Source organism: Aedes aegypti, chromosome 3, assembly GCF_002204515.2.
Source record: "Aedes aegypti strain LVP_AGWG chromosome 3, AaegL5.0 Primary Assembly, whole genome shotgun sequence".
Lineage (NCBI taxonomy): Eukaryota > Metazoa > Arthropoda > Insecta > Diptera > Culicidae > Aedes > Aedes aegypti.
Window position 1 is genome coordinate 69,903,301 of NC_035109.1, and position 26,861 is coordinate 69,930,161.

General features: G+C 40.1%; 1 protein-coding gene across 2 annotated transcripts; it reads left to right on the forward strand.

Annotated features, from left to right (window-relative positions):
- LOC5568790 (probable leucine--tRNA ligase, mitochondrial) lies at positions 1 to 25,040 on the forward strand. Of its 2 annotated transcripts, none has more exons than XM_001658105.2 (5): positions 1 to 107; positions 187 to 306; positions 371 to 2,168; positions 21,322 to 21,797; positions 24,681 to 25,031. In XM_001658105.2, exons 2-5 carry the CDS (start codon positions 196 to 198, stop codon positions 24,984 to 24,986), a joined length of 2,691 nt encoding a protein of 896 aa, XP_001658155.1. In that variant the 5' UTR covers positions 1 to 107; positions 187 to 195; the 3' UTR covers positions 24,987 to 25,031. The 2 variants fall into 2 exon arrangements, with proteins under 2 accessions (XP_001658155.1, XP_021705623.1); XM_021849931.1 differs by having other exon boundaries at positions 14 to 136; positions 24,681 to 25,040.
- The last annotated feature ends 1,821 nt before the right edge of the window (positions 25,041 to 26,861 follow it).

The following is a 26,861-nucleotide window of genomic DNA, read 5'->3' on the forward strand; positions in this document are numbered from 1 at the left end:
TGGGTGGCGTCACGACGCTTGCGTTTTTCTTTTGTTTTGCTCGCTTTCGCTTGCTTGCGGCGAGCTCACATGCGGATGACAGTTCCTTTCCTTCGCGGATTCCGACCGTGCGTGATTTTGTTTGCAGATGCGTTGTGTAATGCTTTTAAATAATAATTATTAGGAATTTTGTGCAATTTTTTGTAGGAAAGCGCAATGAGACTGATTCAGTTGAATGCTTTCAATACGCTTAAGCAGAAAATATCTGCAGGTTACAGCGAAAAATGGCTCCGCCGGATGCTGTCCACAGTGGGCTCAAACCTACTGGTGAGTAATAATTTGATTTGTGCTTGTACCTTCAAAACCTTGAATGGATCTATAATCCTTCCAGGAAACGAGAGAACTCACGTCCAGCATGAAGCTGGAAATAGAGCGAAAGTGGCGCAACAATCTGGGCGATTATCGGTTTGACCCGACCAGCGATAAACCGAAGCGCTATGTGCTGGCAATGTTCCCGTATCCGTCCGGCAACTTGCACATGGGCCACGTTAGAGTTTATACCATTAGCGATGCGATGGCTCGGTTTTATCGGCTAAATGGGGCCAATGTGCTGCATCCGATGGGTTGGGATGCCTTTGGGCTGCCGGCGGAGAATGCCGCCATGCAGCGAAAGATTCCGGCGGACAAGTGGACCAAGCAGAACATAGAGCAGATGAGGGAGCAGCTGGAAATGTTGCAGTTCAGTTTCGATTGGGAACGCGAATTCGCGACGTGCGATCCGGAGTACTACCGGTGGACCCAGAAGTTGTTCCTGATGTTGTACGAGGATGGATTGGCATACCAGAAGGAGGCCCAGGTCAATTGGGATCCCGTAGATGAGACGGTGCTGGCCGATGAGCAGGTGGATGACAATGGATGCTCGTGGAGATCCGGTGCTAAGGTGGAGAAAAAGGTTTTGAGACAGTGGTTCGTTAAAACCACGAGATTTGCGAAAGCTTTGTACGATGGATTGGCGGATCCAACGTTGGAGGATTGGAAAGACATTATAAAACTACAGAAGCACTGGATTGGCGACTGCGATGGATACAACTTTGAACTAAAAGTTAAGGGACAGAAAACAAGTATTCCCATTTGGACGAAACATCCGGAACACTTGAAGGAAGCTCTTTTTGTGGCTATACATCCTTCGAATCTGTTAAATTCGAACAAAGTGAATGAAGGTAAACTCGATATTGTAATTGAGAATCCCATACTGGGAGTTAATCTTCCTGTTATTGTCACGGAGAAAGTCAACTACCCAGAGGGCAATGATTGCTACATTGGAGTCGTATCAGTTGAAGAGGATCGTCAATTAGCAACCCATTATCAGATACCGTTAAATAGTCAATCGAAAGTCGAATCAGAAGATCTTCGCAAAAACATTTTAGCTCAGGCATCACAACTAAACCTTGGAGGCTATCCCGTGAGTTCAAAGCTACGAGATTGGCTAATATCTAGGCAAAGATTTTGGGGAACACCCATTCCCATTATCCATTGCCAATCCTGCGGACCAGTGCCGGTTCCCGATGCTAACCTTCCCGTTAAGCTCCCTCTGGATTCCGTGGGAATTCCACTATCCCAAAACGACACATGGCTTAAAACTAGCTGCCCAAAATGCCACTCGCCTGATGCCACACGAGAAACCGACACCATGGATACATTTGTGGATAGTTCGTGGTACTTCCTGCGCTTCCTCGATCCCAAAAACCAATCCGAGCTGGTGGATCCCACTCTGTCCCGGCGGTTGATGCCAGTGGATTTGTACGTCGGCGGGAAGGAACACGCCGTTCTGCACATGTACTATGCCCGGTTCATGAACCATTACCTCCACAGCAAGGGTCTGGTTTCGTCCCCGGAACCGTTCAAACGACTGCTGGTACAGGGCATGGTTATGGGTCGATCGTATCGTCTGAAAGGCAGTGGCAAATATCTCCCGGCCGCTGAAGTGGAAGTGATTGACGAGAAGAAAAATAAGGCAATCGAAAAGGCAACCGGAGCACCTGTGGTGGCACTGTGGGAAAAAATGTCCAAGTCCAAGCTGAACGGGGTGGATCCGTTGGAGGTTCTGAAGGAACACGGGTGTGACACGTTGCGGATGATATTGTTGGGCGATGTGGCACCGACCTCGCACCGGAATTGGTCCGAAGCAAGTGAGTATAAACTGTAGTGTGCACGTTTTGAGGGCTGTTAGAATGATACTTTTTAGTAACTTGGTTCTTTAATACCTGTGGTAATTCGGAGATCATTAGATATCGATTATCGGCGTAAGATCGTATCAAAGTTTATTACCGAATGCGGTCACACATGTGCACTCTAATGTACTCACTTGTCGTCTAACTCACCGTGTTACCAACACCCTTCACTCGCTCTGTCGAGGGGTGGCTCAATGTATGTCATTACTACATCCCCTTTTCTCTTATAGATCGGTAGTCCAAACTTACATAGTAAAATCTCTGAAGGTATCTGGTAGTCCTGGATAGAAACGAAGCTGTTTCTGTTCTGTCTGCGGCAACATCGTATCCATATGACGACGCACATAATTTTCGGTCAGCTGTTGCTCTTTCGGGACCTCAGTTGCTTTTATCACCTTCTTAAGGTGCGACGAATTCCGTTGATACGTTTTTCCTGATGTGCTATCTTCCACTGTCACACGGGAACCTTTCTTATCCACTACGGTATATTCGTTGGCAGCAAAGTTAGAAGTGAGCTTATTACCTGGCAATACATTTTTCATCAAGACTGAATCCCCTGTCTCTAAATTGGATTGCTTGGAGTGTCGTGCATTATCCGCCGTTTCCCTTCCTTTCTCTTTGAGAATGCGATCTCTGTCGGCTACATCAGAGAACCGTGGACAATGTTGAAGATCTGAAATAGATGGAATTTTTGATCGAATGGTACGCCCACACATCATTTCCGTAGGAGTTTTGCCCGTAATGGAGTGGGGAGATGTGTAATACATCATTAGATAATCCTGTAGATCGGCTTTCCAATCTCTTTTCAATCCATGACTAATTTGTAGCCTCTTCAGCAAGGAACGATTTTGTCTTTCGACCAATCCGTTTTCCTGCGGCCAATATGGTGTCGTGAAATTAAGTGTGATTCCACGTGCTTTGCAGTATTGATCAAATTCATCCGAAGCGAATTGCCGCGCGTTATCGAGTGTTATTGTGACAGGGTAGCCTAAACGAGTGAAAATTCGATCAAGTCTGAATATAGTATCCTTTGCTGTGATGCGTGTCATTATCTCGACTTCTTTATATCTACTGTAATAATCTATGATGACAAGCAGATATTCCCCTGAAGGCATCGGTCCAAGGTAATCAATTGCCACGTCGATCCATGGATTCGATGGCAATTGCCGTCGCTGCATAGGTTCTGGTCTTTCAGGCAAACTAACTAGTCGACACCCTTCACACCTTTGGACATAGGTATTGGACAACCTCCTTATCGATCCCTGGCCACCAAACACGTTCCCTCAATCTCCTTTTCATCACTGTTTCACCAGGGTGTCCTTCGTGGGCTAGATCCATCATTCTCTTTCGTAATTGCTTAGGCACTACGAGTTTGGTACCCCTGACGAGAACATCTCCTACGAACCCTAACTCATGTTTGAACACCTCGTACGGTTTTACCTCCGAATGTTTCCATACATCTGTCTGCAAACAATCACGTAGTAATCCAAATTCGTGATCGTTTTGTGAGACGTCCTCAATCTCATTCGTATCAATAGCGGCTGAACTCACGATATTGAGTACGAGAAAGTTGTTATCACCATCAAATTCTTCGTTTACGGCGTTCTGTACTAATCGGCTGAATGGATCTGCGATGTTTGTGGAGCCTTTCCTGTACTTCACATTGAAGGTGAACGATTGAAGACGAAGAACCCACCTTTCTATACGGGCGCATGGCTTCGACGTTGGGGAAAATATGGTTTCAAGTGCCTTATGGTCGGTCTCCAGTTCGAAATCACGTCCTATCAGGTATACCGAAAATCGCTCTACAGCCCACACTATAGCGAGGGCTTCTTTTTCGGTTTGACAATACCTCTTTTTCTGAATCTGACAAACACTTACTGGCATAGGAGATTATTCGAGGTTCAGAGTCATCATGATCGCTTTTGAATTGGACTAGTACACACCCAAGCGCAAATGGAGAGGCATCTACGATCAATCGTGTCCTCAGAGAGTTGTCGAAGTAGCTTAACGTTTTGACGTTGGAGATGAGACTCTTCAATGCTTCGAACGACTCCTGATGGTGTTGTCCCCATTCAAACCTTGTATTAGAACGAAGTAGGCCTCTCATAGGAGCTGTCACTGTACCTAAGTCTGGTAAGAAACGTCCCACATAATTGGCTAGTCCGAGGAAACTCCTAAGTTCTTCGACATTTTCTGGTGGTCGAAAAGATTGCAACGTGCTCAATTTATTTTCGAGTGGCCGAATACCTTCGGACGACAGATGATGCCCAACGAATTCCACTTCTGTAACCGCAAACTGACACTTCTTGTGATTTAACAGTACGTTTTTCTCTTTCAAGGTCGACAACACCCGTTCCAATGCTGCATTGTGTTCTTCTAAAGTGCTCCCAAAAATAAGGATGTCATCGAGATAGTTGACAACGTTTTCGCAACAAGCTAGTATCTGTTCCAGTACTCGTTGGAATAACTCGGGAGCGCAAGACATCCCGAACATTAAACGTTTGTACCGAAACAACCCTTTATGGGTAATGAACGTTGTTATATGCCGCGACGATTCGTCAAGCTCCAACTGGTGAAATGCTTCTTTAATGTCTAGGCGGGTAAAAAATCGCGCTTCGTTCAACTGTGGAAGAAAATCTTCAAATGTTGGCATCATATAGCATTCTCGTTGGATCGCTCGATTGGCTTGACGCATATCAACGCACAATCGTAAATCGCCATTATCTTTAACTATAACGACTAGTGGCGATACCCATGGACTGAATTCAGACACCGGTTCGATGATGTCCATTTTTTCGAGACTTGTCAACTTTTCTTCAACTCGGTTCAACAAAGCTATTGGCGGCCGACGCGCATGCTGTATGACTGGTACAACCTTATCATCGAGAGAAATTTTCAATTTTATACCTGGAATTTTCGGAAACTGGTGTCTCTCTCCTTTCCACAGTTGATTTACTTCCACCGGTTGTGTACTAGGAAGGCCAAGGACCAATACTCCCATTTCAACTGCTGTAGTCCTTCCCAGTAACGGTTGGGTTCCTCCCTCGATTACGTAGAAAGTAGCATCCTTTTGTGTTTCACGGGAATTTTGCATAATCGAGATGGTGCTTTCGAACATGCCACAAACCACTAAAGGGTTTGAATGCATACCGTAAGGACGGAATGTTTCATCGGAATCACGGAAGTTGCTGACAGATATTCCTTGTTGCATCAGCTTTCGCCAGGTCGTGTCGTCAATAATGTTCTTTTGACATCCGGAATCAATCAGCATCTGGACTGGAATTCCGCCTAACCTGATCCAGAGAAACTCTTCGCCATTTCCTATATTGTAGATGAAGCTTTCAGAAATCTTAGCCGTATCTTCTTTAGCGCTCGGAGCATCAACATGGTTGATGGTCCTGACCTAAACCCAGGTTCAAAAGATTAGGAATCAAATTTAAGGTTTGAAAATTTAAAATAATTACCCTTTTCGAACTTCTTCCTTCATTTGAAAATTCAGCTTTCCGCTTGAACTGTCGAGTTGAAGTAGGAGTTTTGCAACGTTTCGCAAAATGGCCTTTTTTCCCACATTTATTACATGTTTGGTTCTTGGCTGGACAGTTCGCGTCGTAGCCATAGTGACCGGTTCGTCCGCAGCGATAACATTCACCAACCGGTGTTCGCTTCCTGACTCGTTTCCGGTCTTGGCACATCTCTTGTATGAAGCCCAGCAGCCGAAAACTGGCTTACCTGATACTTCAACGATCCATACGATTGCACAATCTTGGTTAGACTTTCCAACGTGAGCCGTTCTTCAGCAAGCAGCTTCTCTTTCAGTTCTGGCGGTGAAAATAAGATCATCTTGTCGATAATACCGATCTCTCGACTTTCTTGGGTTGTTGCACCAAAATTACAGCTTTTGGCTGTCTCCATCACACGAAAAAGAAACTTTTCCAGCTGCTCATCAGATTCACGCTTTAGCGTCCAGAACAAGTTTCGTTCAAATGCGTCATGATATTTTGCAGCAAAAAACTCATCCAACTTGGTCAATGCAGTCTGGAATGGGTCAATACCAGCCGCTGGTTCCACGTCTGCTCCCGGAATTGACTCATATACCTCCTGGACTTCCGGCCCAGCAAGAGCCAAAAATATATGTTTCAGTCTGACTCTATTCGCTTCCCGATTTGCCAGCTGTACATACTCGAAATTCTTTCTGTAACGCTTCCAAGCATCGCGAATCTGACTCTTTGGCAACGCCTTGAAATTGAACTGAGGAATATTCCACTTATCCATCTCTGATTGCGTTCGGCCTCGTAGGCTCGCTGTGTGTCGCTAACTTTTGCTTCTCTTCTGACCGGTTTCGTAGACCTCAAGCAATGCTGCTGCGGTTTCCTAGACCCTTCCGCCAAAGGCCGGATATTTAGTTACGATCCTTCCGTCAATGGCCAGATACTTGAATTGAGCACGGTCTCCAGGACCCTTCCGCCAGTGGCCGGATTCTCTTGTCAATGTCGGTCTCCGGGACCCTTCCGCCAGTGGCCGGATTTTCTTGTTTTTGTCGGTCTCCGGGACCCTTCCGCCAGTGGCCGGAATCTCTTGTTAATCTCGGTCTCCAGGACCCTTCTGCCGATGGCCAGATGCTTGCACTCAACTCGGTCTCTAAGACCCTTCCGCCGATGGCCGGATACTTCTCTTCCTTGAGAACAAACACAAAAAGAGCTCAATGTTAACCTCACATTCTTACGCCATTTTGTTTTCATGCAGAGGAAAAACGCGTTGCATTTATAATGGTTATATTTCGAGAAAAACACTTATGTTTTCATGTTTTTTCAACTTACCTTTATTAGCTGCTTCCACTTTATTCTCGTCGCCAGATTTGTGGTAATTCGGAGATCATTAGATATCGATTATCGGCGTAAGATCGTATCAAAGTTTATTACCGAATGCGGTCACACATGTGCACTCTAATGTACTCACTTGTCGTCTAACTCACCGTGTTACCAACACCCTTCACTCGCTCTGTCGAGGGGTGGCTCAATGTATGTCATTACTACAATACCCAAATGTTTATTTTCGATCTTAGTATCATTTTTCGCTATCTAAATCAATCTAAATACGTTTGGAGGTTTATTTTAATTCGCAAATTTATGAATTTTGATTTTTCTAATTTTTATTTTTGAGCATATTTATTCTTTTTCATTTTTACTTAAAGCCTTATTTGGATAGCGATTTTTAACAATATTGAAAAATTGAGTTTCTACAGTACTTTTAAAAATATGAATTTTTTTTCTGGGACATATTTTACGTGTAACGAATCGATGTGAAATTAAATATTTAAATTCCACCCGGCTCTTCTTCTGTGATAGGTTGATCGTAGAATAATAGAAAAAAGTACAAATTTTCGTATTATACGTTAAATTAGACCCAGGCATTTGTAGATTATAAATTATAAAAAAAAACATTTTTTCGAACATTTTTCAAAAATACAAAAATGTTTCAAAAGTTGTATAAAACTTTCCTAATGCGTGTTATGGCCCAATGTTTAAGCCAAAAATAAAATCATTTTGATTTCCGGCTAAGAAAAAATACACAAAATTCCAAAAGGTCGGGGAGCTTCCTTCGCCCAAGCCCAAATATCGGAATCAGTATGTGGTTTGCCCTCGGAAGGACTGGTATGTACATCCAAAGGGGGTCACCGATGCATTCCAAAAACTTCATTTTGAGTAAAAGTTACACTTTTTTTTATTTTATAGGCACTCTGTGCTTGTGGCCACTACTGTGCCGGACTCAGTTGATATGTAGCTTCTTTATCGATACAGATCTATTTTCAACTTATCCATATTTACATCTAGTTTCACACTCTCCTACTCTTTTACTCTCACACCGAGCAGGTAGGAGAGAGCTCTGTTATTAGTGAGGCTAGCTGCCTGCGAAGAGGGTCAGTTTGTCTCAGTCACCATCTGATACTGACGGAGGATGGATGTGCTCTCCAAAGCACTCCGTGAGGCGTCTTCTGGTGGCTGGACGGGTTTTTTGTAGAGGGGCTGGGAATCGAACCCATGACCTTCCGCTTATGAAGCGAAAGCGTAACCTCAAGGCTACAGACCCTCCTAAAAAAAAGTTACACTTAACACAGAATATTTCAGCCATTCCATGAAAAACCGATATAGTGGGTCTCCGAATTCCGTGCAAATTTGCTGTTTTGTTCCTTATCCGAAATAGTATACACGTATTTTTGGATTTTTTGATTGGGGTGACCATTTCCGAAATAAGGGTGACCAGAAAAATCGCGATTTTGCAAAATTTTTATTTTTAAAAAAATTATAACTTTTGAACCGTTTAACCGATTTTCAATCTTTTTGGACGAAATGAAGGCTAAAGATTTTGATTTTTCGGGAAAAATATAAAATTTCACAAAAATTGTGTTTTTACATGAAAAAACTCAATAGTTTCCGTTTTTTCGTGTTTTGAAGGCCTCGGGACCAAAGGGGCTATTGCTGCTCTCATTTTTTCTTAAAAGTTCAGAAAATTTTACGTAAACTGTCAAATTTTCAGCGATGTATGTTTTTTAGTTTTTGAGATATATTTTTTTGAAAATAAAAAATCAGTCATTTTTCATCGGCACACACTGTAGATCTCAGCGCATTAGATTTGTAATGTTAAAAAAATCATAACTTTTGAACAGCTCAACCGATTTTCAATCTTTTTTATGGAATGAAAGCTTAATGTCTCAACTTTTCAGAAAAAATAGAAAAAAAATAGAAAACTTTGAAAAAAAAATTTCACATTATTGTTATTTTCTAAAAAAAAACTAGAAATTTTTATATTTTTTCACGTTTAAACATATTTTTATCAGATTTTTCAATTTTGTCTGAATAGTTGAAATTTTAAGCTTTCATTCCATACAAAAAGATTGGAAATCGGTTGAGCTGTTCAAAAGTTATGATTTTTTTAACATTACAAATCTAATGCGCTGAGATCTACAGTGTGTGCCGATGAAAAATGACTGATTTTTTATTTTCAAAGCGGCGGGCTCGTGTGTGGTGCAGAGCGCCACATCCAAGGAACGGTGAAGCATGGAGGAGGAAATGTGATGGTCTGGGGGTGTTTTTCGTGGAGTGGAGTAGGAAGCCTCGTGAAAATCGACGGAATAATGACGGCAGATTCCTACATCAACATCTTGCGGGGATCCTGATCCAGACAGGCCTTGAAGAGAAATTCATATTTCTCTAGAACAACGACCCGAAGCATACTGCCAAGAAGACCAAGTCTTTCTTTCGATCTTGTCGGATTAAACCGCTGGAATGGCCTCCACAAAGCCCAGACCTCAACCCCATCGAGAATTTGTGGGCGATTCTCGATGCCAGGGTTGACAAAACTGGTAATACCAACAAAAATAATTATTTTGAAGCCTTGGAGCGCGCCTGGGAAGAACTAGAACCACACCACCTACAAAACCTGGTGAAAAGCATGCCGAAACGCCTCCAGCAAGTCCTTAAGTCCAAAGGAGGACACATTAACTATTAAATTGCTTTTTATTTTTCTTAAATCATCTTTTCTGGGGCCAAGAAGGAAGTGGGCACTTTATTTTGTCACTATTTTTTTTTTCAATACAAATTGATTTTCTTTTTCTTTGAGTAAAATTCTTTATTTATCAAAATTTAGTAAGTGCAACTTTAAAAGAATATCAAAAATAAAATATCAAAAAAGATTTAAGTGTGTTAACTTTAGTTTGAACCAAATCAACGACAGAAATTTGAAAACTGGTAAGGTGGGCACTTTATTTTGCCTCTCAGTGTACGTAAAATTTTCTGAACTTTCAAGAAAAAATGAGAACAGCGATAGCCCCGAGGCCTTCAAAACACGAAAAAAACGGAAACTATTGAGTTTTTTCATGTAAAAAACACAATTTTTGTGAAATTTTATATTTTTCCTGAAAAGTCAAAATCTTTATCCTTCATTTCGTCCAAAAAGATTGAAAATCGGTCAAACGGTTCAAAACTTATAATTTTTTTAAAAATAAAAATTTTGCAAAATCGCGATTTTTCTGGTCACCTTATTTCGGAAATGGTCACCCTAATCAAAAAATCCAAAAATACGTGTATCCTTATTTCGGATAAGGAACAAAATAGCAAATTTTCACGGAATTCGGAGACCCACTAGATCGGTTTTTCATGGAATGGCTGATTTATTAACTGGACTATATACCTACATAAATGACATTTTACAAAATGTCCTGCAAGGGTCTCCTCAGACCACTTGCAGTGAATGGATCAATCGTAATACTAATATTTGATTGCTTTTCGACAGTTCCTTGTATCCCAAGATCGGCTAGTAAGGATGACGTCACTCTCTTTCCTTTCTGAAACATCAATCATTGGGAGGCAATTATTATCACCCCTATCAGTGATGATCAGTGTTGTAGAGTAGTGTTTTATCTTTCGACCTTGACGCTTGCTCCTGTGGGGGCGGGCGATGAGGGCAGGATCAAACATGTCGTGCGTTGGTTGTTAGGAAAGAAAAAGTGCGCTGTCCGTTAGTAGTGTTTGATCCTTCGACCTTGACGCTTGCTCCTGGGCAGTGCGTCAAGAAAGCCCGAGAAGTCGTCAATTGTTTTCCCTCTCGGGTCGCGTGCCTATTTTCTCTGAGTGCTTTTATATTGCCGAGCAAACGAGTGAAGCTGAAAGTGGATTGTTGCTGCTCAGTCAAGGATGACGGATCAATTGGTGAGCTCGTTTCATGCTACTATTTGTAATCTATATAATATGTATGACTGCATATTTAATCGTAATTATGATTTTTCAACAAACTATGAATGGTTTGTCACTGTGAGTGTCGACATAAACTCTAATTCACGAATTATTTATGTTTAACATTTTTTTTCAAAACACCCCTTTCTTTTCACCTTTATTTTTGTAATTAAAAAAAAAAACTTTGAATGGTTCGACACTACAAGTGTAGACTTGCGAAAGGTTCACTTTATTCAACAAACTTTGGATGGTTCGGCACTGTAAGTGTCGGCATAAGAATAAGAGTGTTAGGAATGTTACATTTAGGTATTTGTTTATCAAACTTTGAATGGTTCGTCACCTCAAGTGTCGGCATAATTTTCCTCTACATAGAAATTGTTCAATCAAATGAAAACATTATATTTACGTATAAGCATGTTTATATCTCACAAATAATTTTTATCATGGTCTAATCGCTTATCAAAGTGAATCCTGTGACCCAACGATCCTCCCCATTAACAAACATCCCTCCCAGTAACCTTTGTGGAGATGCAGAGGCAAACACGGTCTCCAAATAGCAAAGGTTACACACTAACATTCCTTACCCCAATCCCACCTGACTACAAGGACGTGGCCGGCGCCGTTATTGAACGTGTATATAGCCGAACTTCTAGTTGATTCTTTGTGCATTTTTACTGACTTCGGTCAATCACGGAATAGCAACCATTGCTATGTGTAGTCAGTCTAAGCTAAGCTAAGCTAAGCCTATCAGTGATGACCAGTGTTGTATTCCTGGGAGGGCATCCATAGTCTCGAACACCCCTCTAAAGGCGGGGTGTGTTCTTGGTCACTTTTTTAAGGCCAGTATATAGTAGTTTTAAGGGATTATAACTAAAGTCCAAAAATATTTCATTATTTTTAACTATTTTGAGCAAAGATTCATCCCAGTACAACTTCATAGGGTAGCGGGTATTATTTTAGAAACTTGGTCACTACATTTTGAATGTAAGGTTTCTAAAGTCCATATTTCAACGAAAATGGTTTCTTAAGTAAATTTTATACTTAATCTCTTCATAAGTGAATCTTGGTGTAAAATTTTAGAGGTTACAAAGAAATATTTAGAGACTATTACGCGATTATTCCACAGGAATTAAAAAACAATCAGATTTCTCGAGAAAATTCATAAATTAGTATAGTGATCGTTCCAGAGATTTATTCTGGAATACTATCAACGACTGCTACAGGAATAACTTCAGTAATTCCCCTAGGTAGTCCTCCACGAATTCTCCCAGAAATTCTTCCAATGATTTCTCATAGGATGCTAAGGAGAATTTCTCCAAAATTTGTTTCAGGAAATTCTTGAGCACACAAATCATTGAAGTTACTTGTGAAATTTCCGGAGGAATTCCTAAAGGAATCTCTGGAGTAATTCCTGAAGGTATTCATAGAGAAATCCCTGAAAAAAAAAATAGTAGGAAATAAGAACATGCCATTTTATCAAATTATGCCTGTTCTCGATGAAAATAATATTGTGCCAAATGCCAAATAACCGTTATTCCAAATAGCTTTGAGGCAATCGACGGAAGAAGCACTAGATAAACTCCGCCAGGACTTGGGTTTTCAAATTCTAAAATTATTTCGAAAGGAACAGCTAACAGCTTGAATTTTTGAAGGTATCTTACACCAAATTCTTGGAGGCATTTATTAGGAAGTCCGTAAACAAATCCCTGTTCAGTGAACTTCTGAAGAAACATTCGGAGTAATATCTGGGGATAAATTATTGAAGGAATATTTTACATTTAACACTTATTCAAGTTAACCATTTGTTCTCCATTAATCGGCATTTCAAGGACGCGACTGTGCAATATTGGTTTTAAGAAGTACAGTACAGACCCGATTTTGTCAGCCCCCGATTATGTCAGCTTTTTGACCCGATTTTGTCAGCCTATTTAAAATTTGTCAAAAAAAAAAAACTGTTATCGTCATGTTTTACCACGTTTACATTAAAATTGATGATGATGTTTGATATCATGCACGCATGGGCGTAGCCAGAGGGGGCTATGGCAATGCCTTTTATTAAGTGTTAAGAATCGATATTACCAATATAGGGAGGGGGAAGTCCCTGATAAAAGAACTGGCTACGCCCATGTCCATCGCCCTCTTAAAAGTCCATGTAACCATGTAACACGTCAAAATTTGAAAAACAGGAACGAAATAAAATTAGCCGATTTTGTCAGGTTCCCCATTTTGTCAACCTAAAATTCATCGAGGGGCTGACAAAATCGGGTCCTTACTGTATTACCAATCTTATTAAAGCTTCTTCCTTAATTTTAAATTGAAAATGGTAGTAAAAAGTATCAACTTATAAAGCAATGATTTGCTAACATTACTCAATTGATCAATGTATCCCGATGTCAGCAAAACCAAAAGTTAATCAATAATACATTTTTAACATACTCAAAACATTCGAAAAACAAATTAAAAAATATAGTTACCATATTTTGTCCAAGGTTGTTAAGTATGATGACTGACTTGCGATACTGACGAAACAAGTAGTATTACGGAGCTCTCGCGAGAGCAATTTCAATATTGTTTTGTCATTAAAATTTCTATCTCCTTTAGGAGAATTTATCCATGATTCCAGCGATATAAATATAACAATTTTACCATATAATGAACTAAATATTGTCCTTCGTCCTTGTACTATTTCGTCACAAGCCGTAGTGAAGGAAAAATTAGAGAAAACAATCTCTGTCATTGTCTCACCAGCATTTATGTAAAAGTCGCTCGACACCCTCTATTAAAATTGACGCTTCCCAGCGCTGGATGGTACACAACATTTAGAGTCATTTGGCATAAAGCCATTTGGCATAAGGTCATTTAACATAACGGCCATTTGGCATAAATAGAATTTTATCTCTTCCTTCAAAATATGCCTCTTCCTTCAAATAATGCCTGATGAAATTTGTTTCTGCCAAATGACCATTATACCAAGTGTCCTTCATGCCAAACGGCGTTATGCCGAATCACCCAGACCGCACAAAATTATGTCACGCTAGATTGGGTATTTTTTTTACCTTTCCTCTTTCATGCTTTCTATCACTAAAGTCATTATTTTCATGATCTGACGATAATTACATTAGAGGCTGGATTAGCTTTTCAAATACAAGCAGCAAGAAATAGATATTTGTTATTAATAAGATAACTATAGTGTGATTTGGAAATCAAAGTGTCAAGATTCTTGACTCAAGAAAGGACTCCTGGCTAACTTTTAGGGGAAATTCAGGTGTTCCTAAGACATTTTAAACGGAATATGTGAAAATTTTTTTGAAAGATTCTTGCAAAATTTAGAAAGCGACTTTGAGATGAATATTTTGCCGTTTTAAAAAGTTTTGGTTAGAAACCAGGACCAAAATACTAAAACTTCTCCGGAAGATAAGCCTGAGACGATTAAAAATAACAACCAAAAATATTCAAAGAATTTGTCAGAGTATCGTCCAGGACTTCAAAGGCGAATCCAAATTCTGCTAAAAACTCATATTAGAAATTGCAATAGAAATTTCAACAAATAAACTATACATTTAATCCATGGATCGACCATTGAAGCTGTTCTTTACACGATTTTGGTCAACTATGCAAAAACATATTTCTATAATGAATGCTTGAATATTGTTGAACGATAATAATTAATCGATAGTGATATCAATGGCTAGGCTATTCCCTAACGTCAATTCCACATGTTCATAAATTTCAAGAACAAATACGCGATTTCATTCGTTTGCTTTATAATCTAAAAATCAGTCATTTTCAGTGTCGTAGATCTGATAAAACGTGAGATTACGAGTCATCACTGAGCGGCACGATTGTTTTAAATAATTCATTTATTAAAACGTTCAGTTGAACAATAGATATATTACGTATGCAAGGCATCGTTTTCTAATTTCTTATTGACAACATTAATCCATTTCGGTTCGTCTCGAGTTCGTCAATAATCAATTGTGTTCTAGAGTTATTGTTTATCTGAAAAAAAAAAATGCTCAGAAATTCATTGGCGATTTGTTGTAGACAAACAACTAACAATTTTCCCTAGATTTATTCCATACATTTGTTGGGAAATGCTTCAAGTAATTCGTTTTGTATCTCTACTTCAAAATCTTCAATGAATTTTTGCCAGTAAGTTTCTCATGAAAAGGAATTTCACTAACAATTATATAACGAGCTTATTTTCCGGAGTTCATGTAGGTACTTAATTTTTTTTTGTTTTTGACTGAAATCAGAAGTTTAAAATAGTAACAATATCAAGCTAACGTTCGTCTCGTAAACATGATGAATGATATCTCAAATGCGCCATATTTTTGCAATACGTGACAATAAAGTTTTATGCTGAACAGATAACTGTGAAGAAATATTTCAAATTATTGCAGTTCTCTACATTCTGAATTTACCCATGTAGACAAATGAACCCGAGCAGAAGCAAAGTGCTGACCATCAAACTATGATATCGATTTGATAGACATAACAGATAAAAGATCTAAAAATAATCTAAAAAAACATACAAGTTCTAAAAACCATATCAATATTTGATGTTTGCTAATCTAATGAATAGATTGCTGCTATTGGTATGATCTTACGAAAGCTAAATATGATATGCTAATGATGTTTCAGGAGTAAATTCTAGATATCATTTTCAGATCTTTTATCTCTTATATCTATCAAATTAATATCACTTTTAGATGTCAATATCGTAATATGCTATTACTTAGTTTATTTTCGCTTGCTTGGGTAGATTGGTTAATATACACATATAACGTATTTTCATTTCTAGTAATTTGTATGACTAATACTTGTAGTTTTAAGTCGCTTTTAGGTCACTATTTGGTTACTATTTTGAATCTATTATTTTGCTGTCTAACTACTACCATCCCTGAGTTTGTAAGGCTTGTCATGTGCAGATCACACTTGGTTACCAATGTCTTTTACGGTATACACAACTTGGTTACCAAGCTACACACTTGGTTACCAATGTCTTTTACGGCGAGCTTACTTTGCTAAAAAAGCTAAAAAAAAAACATAAAAAAAATAAATGTTGTAAAAGTTGTTCCGGTATGCGGTACCGTTAAGTCACCAGTCACCGTGCGGCCTCTATTCACCGTGCACACATACAAATTCCTACAGAATATTCATACAATTTTTACAAATTATTCTTTTGTCAGCAAAATAGGATAAAACTGATGAAATGAAGTAGTTTTTGTCACAAAGCATTATGAAAGGTTTTAGCGATGGTGATGTTGCAGTATGTAGAGACCCCTCGTATTCTCTCCCATTCCTTTCATGCGATTTACGCACCCATACTTGGAGAGTCAGTACAGAGTAGAGTGATAGACAGCTTGGCTGTAGAGCAGAGTTTGCTCCGTGAATTCGATAAATAAAAGTTTGTTAAATAGTTAAAACCGTGTTTATTTAATCATAAAACATGGTGTCAGAAGTCGGCGCGAGTTTCCCGTAGTTTATTTCCGGCGTCATTTGTGTACATCGCGGAAAATCGGTCTCGAAAGTGAATCGGGCGGCGACGCGGCAGCGGCCATTTTGTTTTCGGTGAAAAAACGAATTGGTAGATCCTCATCGACATGGATACCAATCAGTTTAAGATGTTTTTGGAGCACCAAACGAACATTTTCCACCAATTGATGCAATCAGTGAACGCAACAGCTACGTCGGTGGCTGCGGCGACAACATCATCGTTAAAACAACAGCAGCATCAAGAAAATCATCAGCGTCCATGTGCTGCAAATGTTCCAGTTCCGCAGCCATCTCCACTAGCACTGGAGGGGGACATGGAGGAAAATTTCAATTTTTTCGTCAAGAGCTGGAACGACTATTCTCAAGCAATCGGCATGAACGAGTGGCCACCCGGTGACAATGCTAAAAAAGTGAGTTTTTTGCTGGCCATTATCGGGGAACCCGCTAGAAAGAAATATAATAATTTCGAACTCACCGCCGAGGAATCAGCAACTACGGAATTGGCATTAAAGGCCATCAAAACCAAGGTTGTTGCTAAACGCAACGTTATCGTTGACAGACTGGATTTTTTCTCAGCGGTTCAAGCATCTCGAGAAACAGTCGATGATTTCTGCGCCCGCCTCAGGAATTTGGCAAGAATTTCCAAACTGGGCGATCTCGAATCGGAACTCATGACGTACAAGCTTGTCACTGCGAATAAATGGTCGAATTTGCGTACGAAAATGTTGACGATGTCCGATATTACATTGGAAAAAGCAGTAGACATTTGTCGTGCTGAGGAAATCACGGAGAAAAGGTCTCAGGAGTTAAACTACACGGTTCCGGAGTCGGATGTCAACAAAATCACAAAAGGTAAACCTCGAACAAAGCATTCGAAGCCTCCAAGGTGTAAGTTCTGCGGAGATGCCCATGAGTTCACAAAAGGAACTTGTCCGGCTTTTGGAAAACGCTGTCGGAAATGTAATGGTAAAAATCATTTTGAAAGGGTGTGTCAAGCAGCGATGAAACGCAGGAGTCGTTGGTCCCGAAAAGTTCGAGAAGTGAAAGAAGAGGGCAGTTCGGATGAGGAAACGACTAGCGCAGATGAATCGACAGAGGAAAGCGAACAGGAATATGAAATAAGCAAGATTTTCGACAATTCGGACAGCGGTGGTGGCGTAACTGCAGAGCTGGAAATGAATTTTACCAAAACGTGGAAATCAGTACTCTGCGATCTAGACACAGGAGCCAACACCAGCTTGATTGGTTTCAACCGTTTATTGGAGCTTACAGGACAACGGAAACCAATGTTACAGCCATCGAATCTAAAATTGCAGAGCTTCGGTGGCAATCCGATCAATGTTTTGGGACAAGTGAAAGTGAGGTGTTGTCGTTCGGGCCGGAAATATCGGTTGGTACTGCAAGTCGTCGATGTAGATCACCGTCCCCTACTCTCTGCCAAAGCATCACGTGAATTTGGTTTCGTCAAGTTCTGTAAAACGGTCGAGTTTGATTCGTCAAGACCAAACACAACCACTGATGATAAGATGTTAAAAGTGTACAGAGTTCAAGCACAACGGATCATTAACGAACATCAGGAATTATTCGAAGGGTACGGGAAGTTTCCTGGTGAGGTGAATCTGGAACTCGATGAAAGCGTTCAACCAATAATACAGCCACCTCGAAGAGTCCCGATCGCATTACGTGAAGATCTCAAGAAAGAACTGGAAGCTCTGGAGCAAAGTGGCATCATCGTCAAGGAACAAAATCATACCAGCTGGGTCAGTAATCTGGTCCTGGTGCAAAGAGGTGGACCAAACTCAGGCATTCGAATTTGTTTGGATCCAGTGATGCTGAACAAGGCACTGCGTAGACCAAATCTGCAAACAACAACGTTGGATGAAATCCTCCCAGAGCTTGGAAAGGCTCGTATATTTTCTACGCTAGACACGAAGAAGGGGTTCTGGCATGTGGTTTTAAACGAGGAGAGCAGTAAACTTACCACGTTTTGGACACCCTTTGGAAGGTACCGCTGGACTCGACTACCATTCGGAATCGCATCAGCACCAGAAATCTTTCAGTTAAAGCTACAGCAGGTAATACAAGATTTGGAAGGTGTTGAATGCATTGCGGACTACTTACTCATATATGGAATAGGAGATACAATGGAAGAAGCCTTGAAAAATCACAATCGATGCATGGCGATGCTGTTTCATCGACTGAAGGAAAGCAATGTGAAACTGAATCGTGCGAAGTTGAACATCTGTCAGACGGCGGTAAGATTTTATGGACATGTGCTGACCAATCGAGGACTACGACCAGATGAATCAAAGCTGCTTACCATAAAAATTATCCAACTCCAGGCAACAGGAAGGAAGTTCATAGGTTCGTTGGAATGGTTAACTATCTTAGCCGCTTCATACGAAACCTGAGCGTTAACCTTACCAACCTTCGCAAGCTTATTGTGGAAACCGTACCATGGAAATGGACTTCTGCGGAACAGAACGAGTTCGACCAAGTAAAAGCCCTTGTATCCAACATCGACACGCTGCGATATTACGACGTTACCAAACCTTTGACTATCGAGTGTGACGCCAGCTGCTTTGGTTTGGGCGTGGCAGTCTACCAATGCGATGGAATCATCGGTTACGCTTCAAGGACATTAACTTCTACTGAGCGAAATTATGCTCAAATAGAAAAGGAGTTGTTAGCAATTGTCTTTGCTTGTACCAGATTCGATCAATTGATCGTCGGAAATCCCAAATCTACCATAAGAACCGACCACAAACCGCTCCTGAATGTATTCCATAAACCCCTGTTGACTGCACCGAAACGCCTGCAACATATGCTGTTGAAACTTCAGAGATATAATTTGGATCTGGAATTTGTGACGGGCAAAAATAATGTGGTAGCAGATGCGCTATCACGTGCTCCGGTCGCCAATGAAGAGGGTTTGAGCACCTACAAAAAACGCCACGTCTACGAAGTTTTCGAAGAAATGTCCCAAGTGAAGCTCAGCAGTTTTCTCAGCGTATCAGATTCGAGGTTGGCAGAAATTGTCGAACACACTGGGAGAGATTCGAACATGCAGACTATCATCAGCTACATCCAGCATGGTTGGCCTAACACGGTGGATCGAGTATCAGACGGCGCTAAAATATTCTTCGCTCATCGCCACGAACTGTCTACCCAAGATGGCTTAGTGTTCCGTGGTGATCGTATTGTAGTGCCACATTCCTTGAGAAGAAAACTTGTTGATAGCTGCCACGCAAGCCATAATGGAGTAGAAGCCACGTTGAAGCTAGCTCGATCCAATTTGTTTTGGCCGGGTATGAGTTCGCAAGTGAAGGACGTCGTAAAGCAATGCTCAGTTTGTGCGAAGTTCGCTGCATCACAAGCAAACCCGCCAATGAGAAGTCATCCGATCCCGGTATACCCATTTCATTTGGTATCGTTGGACGTATTTTTTCCGACTATAAAGGATTGAAGCGTAAGTTTTTGATAACGGTGGACCATTATTCGGACTTTTTCGAGGTGAACATTTTGAAAGATTTAACGCCAGAGTCCGTTATTGCTGTCTGCAAAGAGAATTTTGCACGCCACGGCATTCCACAGGTGGTACTATCCGACAACGGGACTAATTTTGTCAACCACAAAATGATTCAGTTTGCTTCGGATTGGGGATTCCAACAAACAACATCAGCGCCACACCATCAGCAATCGAACGGTAAATCGGAGGCTGCGGTTAAGATTGCAAAACGTTTGTTGAAAAAGGCTGAAGAAAGCGGATCGGAATTCTGGTATGCCTTGCTCCACTGGCGCAACATTCCAAACAAAATCGGCTCAAGTCCTGTGGCACGTTTGTTTGCCCGTTCAACAAGATGTGGAATACCGACGAGTGCGAACCGATTACTTCCAAAAGTGGTTGAAAATGTTCCATCTGCAATAGAGAATCAACGTAAACACAACAAGAAGCATTACGACAGAAAAGTTCGCTACTTACCTGAGCTGAAAGTTGGTTCGCCAGTATACATCCAATTGGAACCGGCGTCATCCAAGACGTGGACACCAGGAACCGTCTGTAACCGATTGAGTGAACGTTCCTACCTTGTGGACGTGGAAGGAAATAAGTACCGACGTAGCCGTGTACATTTGAAGCCGCGCGAAGAGCAAATTCCATCGCCCAGCTCGGAGGGACCGTCAGGTGAAATTCAAAACAAGGGACAAGGTGATAATCCATCGACAGGTGAAGACGCTGGAGTGACATTTCAAAATATCCCATTTGATGAATCGCATGCTGTGATCAATTCAGACGACTTTCTTGCGGTTTCATCAACAACGCCGAGGATAATACCAAGCACTGGATATGAACGCCCGAGACGAGACATTAGACGGCCGGCGCGTTTGGTGGACTATCAGCTGGAATAGATCTTCATCTTATTGTGGGGAGGATGTTGCAGTATGTAGAGACCCCTCGTATTCTCTCCCATTCCTTTCATGCGATTTACGCACCCATACTTGGAGAGTCAGTACAGAGTAGAGTGATAGACAGCTTGGCTGTAGAGCAGAGTTTGCTCCGTGAATTCGATAAATAAAAGTTTGTTAAATAGTTAAAACCGTGTTTATTTAATCATAAAACAGGTGAAGTAATCGCTTATTAGTTTAGATAATTGTTAGGTCATTTGGTCACTATTATCTCAAATCTGCAGGCGAATTCCGGAGCGTATTTTCTTTAAGGAAAAGACATTTTTCTTGCTAATGAGTAATGGAAGAAAATTTCATCTCTTCGAAGAAATTGTCCGCCGGAATTCGTCTACTGAACAGTGAAATATTTATTTTATGCAACATTACCAGCCCCACGATTTGTTCTCGAATTAATCGTTCACTTTCTTTCGTTCAAGCATTCCCCGGTATCCTGAACTGGCAAAAGCGCATTTGGATGACCATGCACGACTACCGGTTACTTCGGTCGGCCATTGAACCGGCACAAACGCCGCCGGATACGGAGGAATTCCTTCAGCAGGACCGCAAGCTATGGGACGCGAGAAACTACTTTTCCGCTGGAGCAACCTTCAACTACAAATTTTCCCACCAGTTGAGCGTGGGCATTTCGAAGATGCAAGGCCTCACGAATGCCATCCGACGATCGGCACCGGAAGTGGTCGCTTTCAGTGCGCAATATGAGCGGGCGATAGCCGCACAAATTATCATGCTGGCACCAATGGCACCACATTTTGCGTCTGAACTGTGGGAACAATTTCGTGCGCTTCCTAATCGGTTGAATAGCAGTTCTGAAGAGATTCAGTGGGATCTAGGGGTGTTTGAGCAGAACTGGCCCGTGATAGATGAGGAATATCCATTGGACTTGACATTCAAGGTTGGTGCTATATAGTAATGAAAAGAGTAATTCTTATCTGTGCATATAGTTAGTACTCGATTTCTTTTGTTGCCATTCGCTAGAACATGCTGAAACGGGAAAATAAGCGTTTTCGTGATTCACGTGATATATTATTTTATTTATCTTGAAACACGTAATTAGTATCCTTATGGTCCTTACATCCTTACAGTCATATGGGAAGAATGTTAGATAGACTCACAGTTGCCATGAATCGAGTCAGTGGGATAAGGTAAGGATCTTGGATTCACTTATGGATGGTAATGCGATCCATCATATAGTTAGTTACGCATAACCGAATTCGATTATCTAATTACCTACCGACAAGTGTGGTTTCTATACAAAATTTCTGTACGTCATAGTGAGCCGGGATTCCACTGTCACGAACTGTCACTGTGAGCCCAGATTTCAAACATTGGACTTACATGGAAAAAGCGCGTAATTAGCCAAAGCATATTTTTACATTTCATCAAAAGTAGCAAAAATTGAATTAGAATCCATTCAGGCAATTAAGAAGTAACGTCACGAGAGCACCGTTTATTCTAATTGAATATAACGTTTTGTAATGAGGCTATTTCACTGTTTTCAATAAAAACAAAAAAATAAACGCATAGAAAACTGTGGCCCTTTTTCAATGTTTGTCCATAAAGATCGAAGGTACACAATAGACCTGTTCATATTTAAAAAAAATGTGTGGAAATCTACCGGTCAAGCAGTATTCGGAATTCTCATGCTAAGAGCAATGTCTGGTCAAATTTTCAGCTCATTTGATAAAGATTTCAGTATGCTTCAAGTTGAAAATGTGTTTTTGGGCTTTTTTCAAGGTTTGAAAAATCATAACTAGCATGTGAAAAATCAAAACCACTTGCTATTACCACTATTTGAAAGCTAATTCTATTGTGTTAAAGTTTGTCGAACACGCTAATAAGATTAAATTGAGTTTTAACATTGTTTGATCCAAATTTGTATTCCGCAGTACCCAGAAATTACAGTTTTCTCAATATACATGGTATATAAAACATGCATTGGTATTATTTTTTCAGGCCCTAGTCAACGGGAATCAAACATAATACATTTATGAATTCATTGACCATCAACAGATTACATGTTGCTGAAGGCAATAAATTACAATAAATGCCCAAAGATCGAGCACCGCATCGCAACCTGATGATAGTTGAATCATGCATGACACATGTACCGGAAACGAATGAATGGAACAAGTTAGCATTGCTTTTTCTTTCCGAGTGATGATTGTTTTGATCGCATTTCACTGATCATTTAGAACTATTTGAAAACAATCATCATCATCGACTGAGAAAAGGCAATGCTAACGTGTTCATTTTTTGTATTCATTGAAGCTCACGGTGGTGCTCTTGGCTCACCCACAGTGGATTTACAAATGTGCTTCATAATTACCTATTTTTTACAATTTATTTTCGTAAGATAAATGGTTAATTTGAACGGGATTGACTTTCATATATGCATTGTCATCATGTCTGGAAATAAAAAATCCGAAATTTTCATGCAGGCATGCTGTTCAGTGAAAACAATTCCCAAAAAAAGAGATTTTCAAGAACCTCGAGATACAAACCTCAACCAAACTATGTTAAAACTTGCTCCAACCATAAAATTGTGTTCGGCAAAAGTTCGTAGAATTGGATAAACTACTATGTAGAAGTATTTCCAACAAATTTCATTCGGTAATTATGATTTTTTAAAGCTTGAAAATAGCCCAAAAACACATAATTGATTTGAAGCACAACTAAATTTACTCTAAATTGAGTGAAATTTTGGCCAGAAGTTCATTTCGCAATGAAAAATCAAAGTGTTGGTTGACTGGGGAGTATCCAGACATTTTTGAAAATATGAATAGGTCTAGTACACAACAAATGAAAACTAGCGATTTTCACCAAGCCTGCCTTGATTGTCGTTGGCTAACTGGAGTTATCTTGCAGTTAGGAAAAATGTTGTATCAAATTTCGTGTGTAGTATCTGTGCCTCCCTCCCAGGTTTCTCCATACGATGCTACTGAGTCTCCAAACCAGGCTTGGGAACTGTGATTACAATTTGCCATAGTTCATCGATTCTGCCAGTCAACCAAAACACAAAGCAGCAGCAGCATCAATAACCATCAGGTGTTGCGCTGCCAACGGTTCACACACTGCTTGACAGTTTTTGTCTCTTCACTATGACCGTTTTCGGGCAGCCATCTCGAGGTGAATGATTGAAAAAAATGTTAAATAATTCAATCGCTAATATTTCGCTTGTGTTTTCAACTAGATGAAATCTAGTAGCGCTAACAGCAAGAGCACAATCATTCCGTTCCGATACATATAAACAAGTTCAATTTCATGCTGCCTTTGTCGAGCAAAAATGCAAAACCTCGAAAACCGGAAAAATCGTATCACCACTGTGCTCGAGTCATTTCGCATTCGGGTTTGAGTATCCAGCGGTTGCTTAAACATGTTGGATTCGAAAAGATGGCGGCGCTACATACTGCTGGAAAAAAACGTTGCGAAGAAAAAGATTACAGTTTTGAAAAGCCGTGACATTTTTTTGTTTTGAACGGTCATGGTTTGCTTTGGATTTTGATGGTCGTGTGGAAAAATGTGAATGTCGAGGTGGTAAATGTTTGCTACAGTACATTTCCCATCCCTGCTCCAAACCATCAATTTTAGTTTTAGCTTATTCTAGCGAAAAGCGACAAAAAATTACATTCGTCAAAACCTTTTAATTCGAACGGTATGTGTCGATGGCTGCCTGGTTTGAGCGAGCATTACTCAATACTTAATTAGATTAGTTAAAATAATTAAATTTTTAGTCATTGTAAAATTATCTAAACAACAAACTACTACCACCCCACAGGTCAATGGATTCGAATGTTGCATTTTGAAGATCCCCACCAAGGACCTCAATCAGTTGACACACCAACAATCGCTGGATCTTGCCTTCGGACAGGATGCGGTGCTGAGCTACATTGGCCAGCGGAAGGTTCGTCACACAGACTTTGTGCTGTACCCGGGTTGTGATGCTATCCTGAGCATTACCTTGGAACAACTGTCCAAAGAGGACAAAGAGCAGCTGAAGAATCAAACGGGGGAAGTGAAAGGAAAGTCGTCGAAGAAGGACAAGAAGAAAAAGAAAAAGCAAAAGGAAGTTATCGAGCAGTGATGCCGATTGGGTGTTGATGATAGTTTTAACTCTAAGTGATATTCCAAAACTTAAGTGGCGTTTTTAATTTTCCGAAAGCATTTGGTTGGAGTTGTTCGTGGGAGCTATATAGCTTTAGCTGGCGTTTGCGTAGTGTTTAGAAAAGTTTTCATGACACTGGATACTGGGTAGTAGTGTAATAATCTTCCATTTGAGTTGAACACTGGAACATAAGGTAAGTATTTTTTTTTATTTTATTTAAGGGGACATGGGAGACCGTGTTATTTTCCCTATCTTTCGTCTCACTCTAACAATAATCATCGAAACTTTGTGGAAGCAAATCTCGAGTTTTAGTGAACCGATGAAGCTGAAAATTTATCGGGTTGTGCACTACATATATAGAATCATAGTGATACATTTTCGCATCGATATATGGAATGGTTCTTGAGATTTGCTTCTTGAAATGGATAGGGTGATTATGATGACGTCCTGTAGCATCCCTGCTACCCGTTAGTCATAGGTTTTTTGTTTTTTGTCATAGGTGCTTGCCAGATTGTGTATACTCATTATCACGGTCATAAAACAGTAACGTTAGTTATTTTGAATTTAATGCGCTTGCGACCTTTACCTGCAGACACTGATTTATTATTGTTTATTACACACCAAGTGAGACCGTTAAGCGTGTCTCATAGTTATGCCGAATTGCAACCTTTGCAAGGGCGTCACTCGAGCTATGTTTGTGATGCCTGAGTTGGGTTATTCCAAACATTGTCAATAAACTGTCTGTTTGAGGTAGCGTGATTGTATGTGAATCTAGTTGTAGGAAACATAGATATGAGCTGATGGATTCAGTCTGCATTCAGATCATTTGCGTTTCATATTATTTGGCGACCGTGACTTCATAACCTGCAACCAAGAAGACGAAGTCGAGTGTAAAAGTGCTAAAGTTTCATTATTGTGGCAAAACATAGTACAAGTACTGAAATGGGGTGGTTCTCATTCGATAATTATGTTACGAACCAAGTGGAAATGAACACCACAGAAATGAGAATCCTTGTAGGCGCGTGCGTGATAATAGTGCTTGTGATCATCGCGTATCTCCTTCTTCGACTCCACAGCAAGTACATGAAAATGGGAGTCAAAAACGTGGTTCAGCACGAGATCAAGCTGAACAATGTAAGAAGCATGTGAACATTAAGAACAATATAACTATCGCGTATGTTGCTATATGAAGAGATAACAAAATGAACCGTAAAAACCGTACACATGTTTTACTCAGTATGTGATATATGGGGCTGTTTACCCATAATCGCAAGCACAACAACTACCACGACCCCAACAACAACTGCAGTCGAAGAAACGTTAAAGTATAGAATTTTTATTTTGTATGGATTGTCCACCAACTTACCGGATATTCGTGCCAAAAGTAGCGAAATAATTTTAACTTTTATAGAAGTAAAGATATATTCGTCGTTACAGCTAATGTCAAGTGACTTCTAAATAACTACTTATTTTTACATTTTGAATATTTTTCACCCAACATTTCTTGCTCTCTGAACTTGTTTTGTTTACTTATTTCAGCAAAGCTTTATAGAAAAAAGCAAACAAGAATTATGTTGTTTCGACATCCAATTACAATACGCTCTATTGTATCCAATGCGTTTTATTGTACATTAATGGTTTATTCCATTCACTGAATGATACGTTTTTATCTGGGTGAAATGTTAAGTAACCTTTTTAAAAATCTCTGAAAAACTCTTGTGGTGTATTATTAGATATTTGTCTTCTATTATCGAACACTACACTTTAAAATATGTATCCAAATTATTCTCTATGACTTTGAAATTCTCTTTTTTAACCAAACCATATTATATTTTTAAAATTTTACAAAATCAA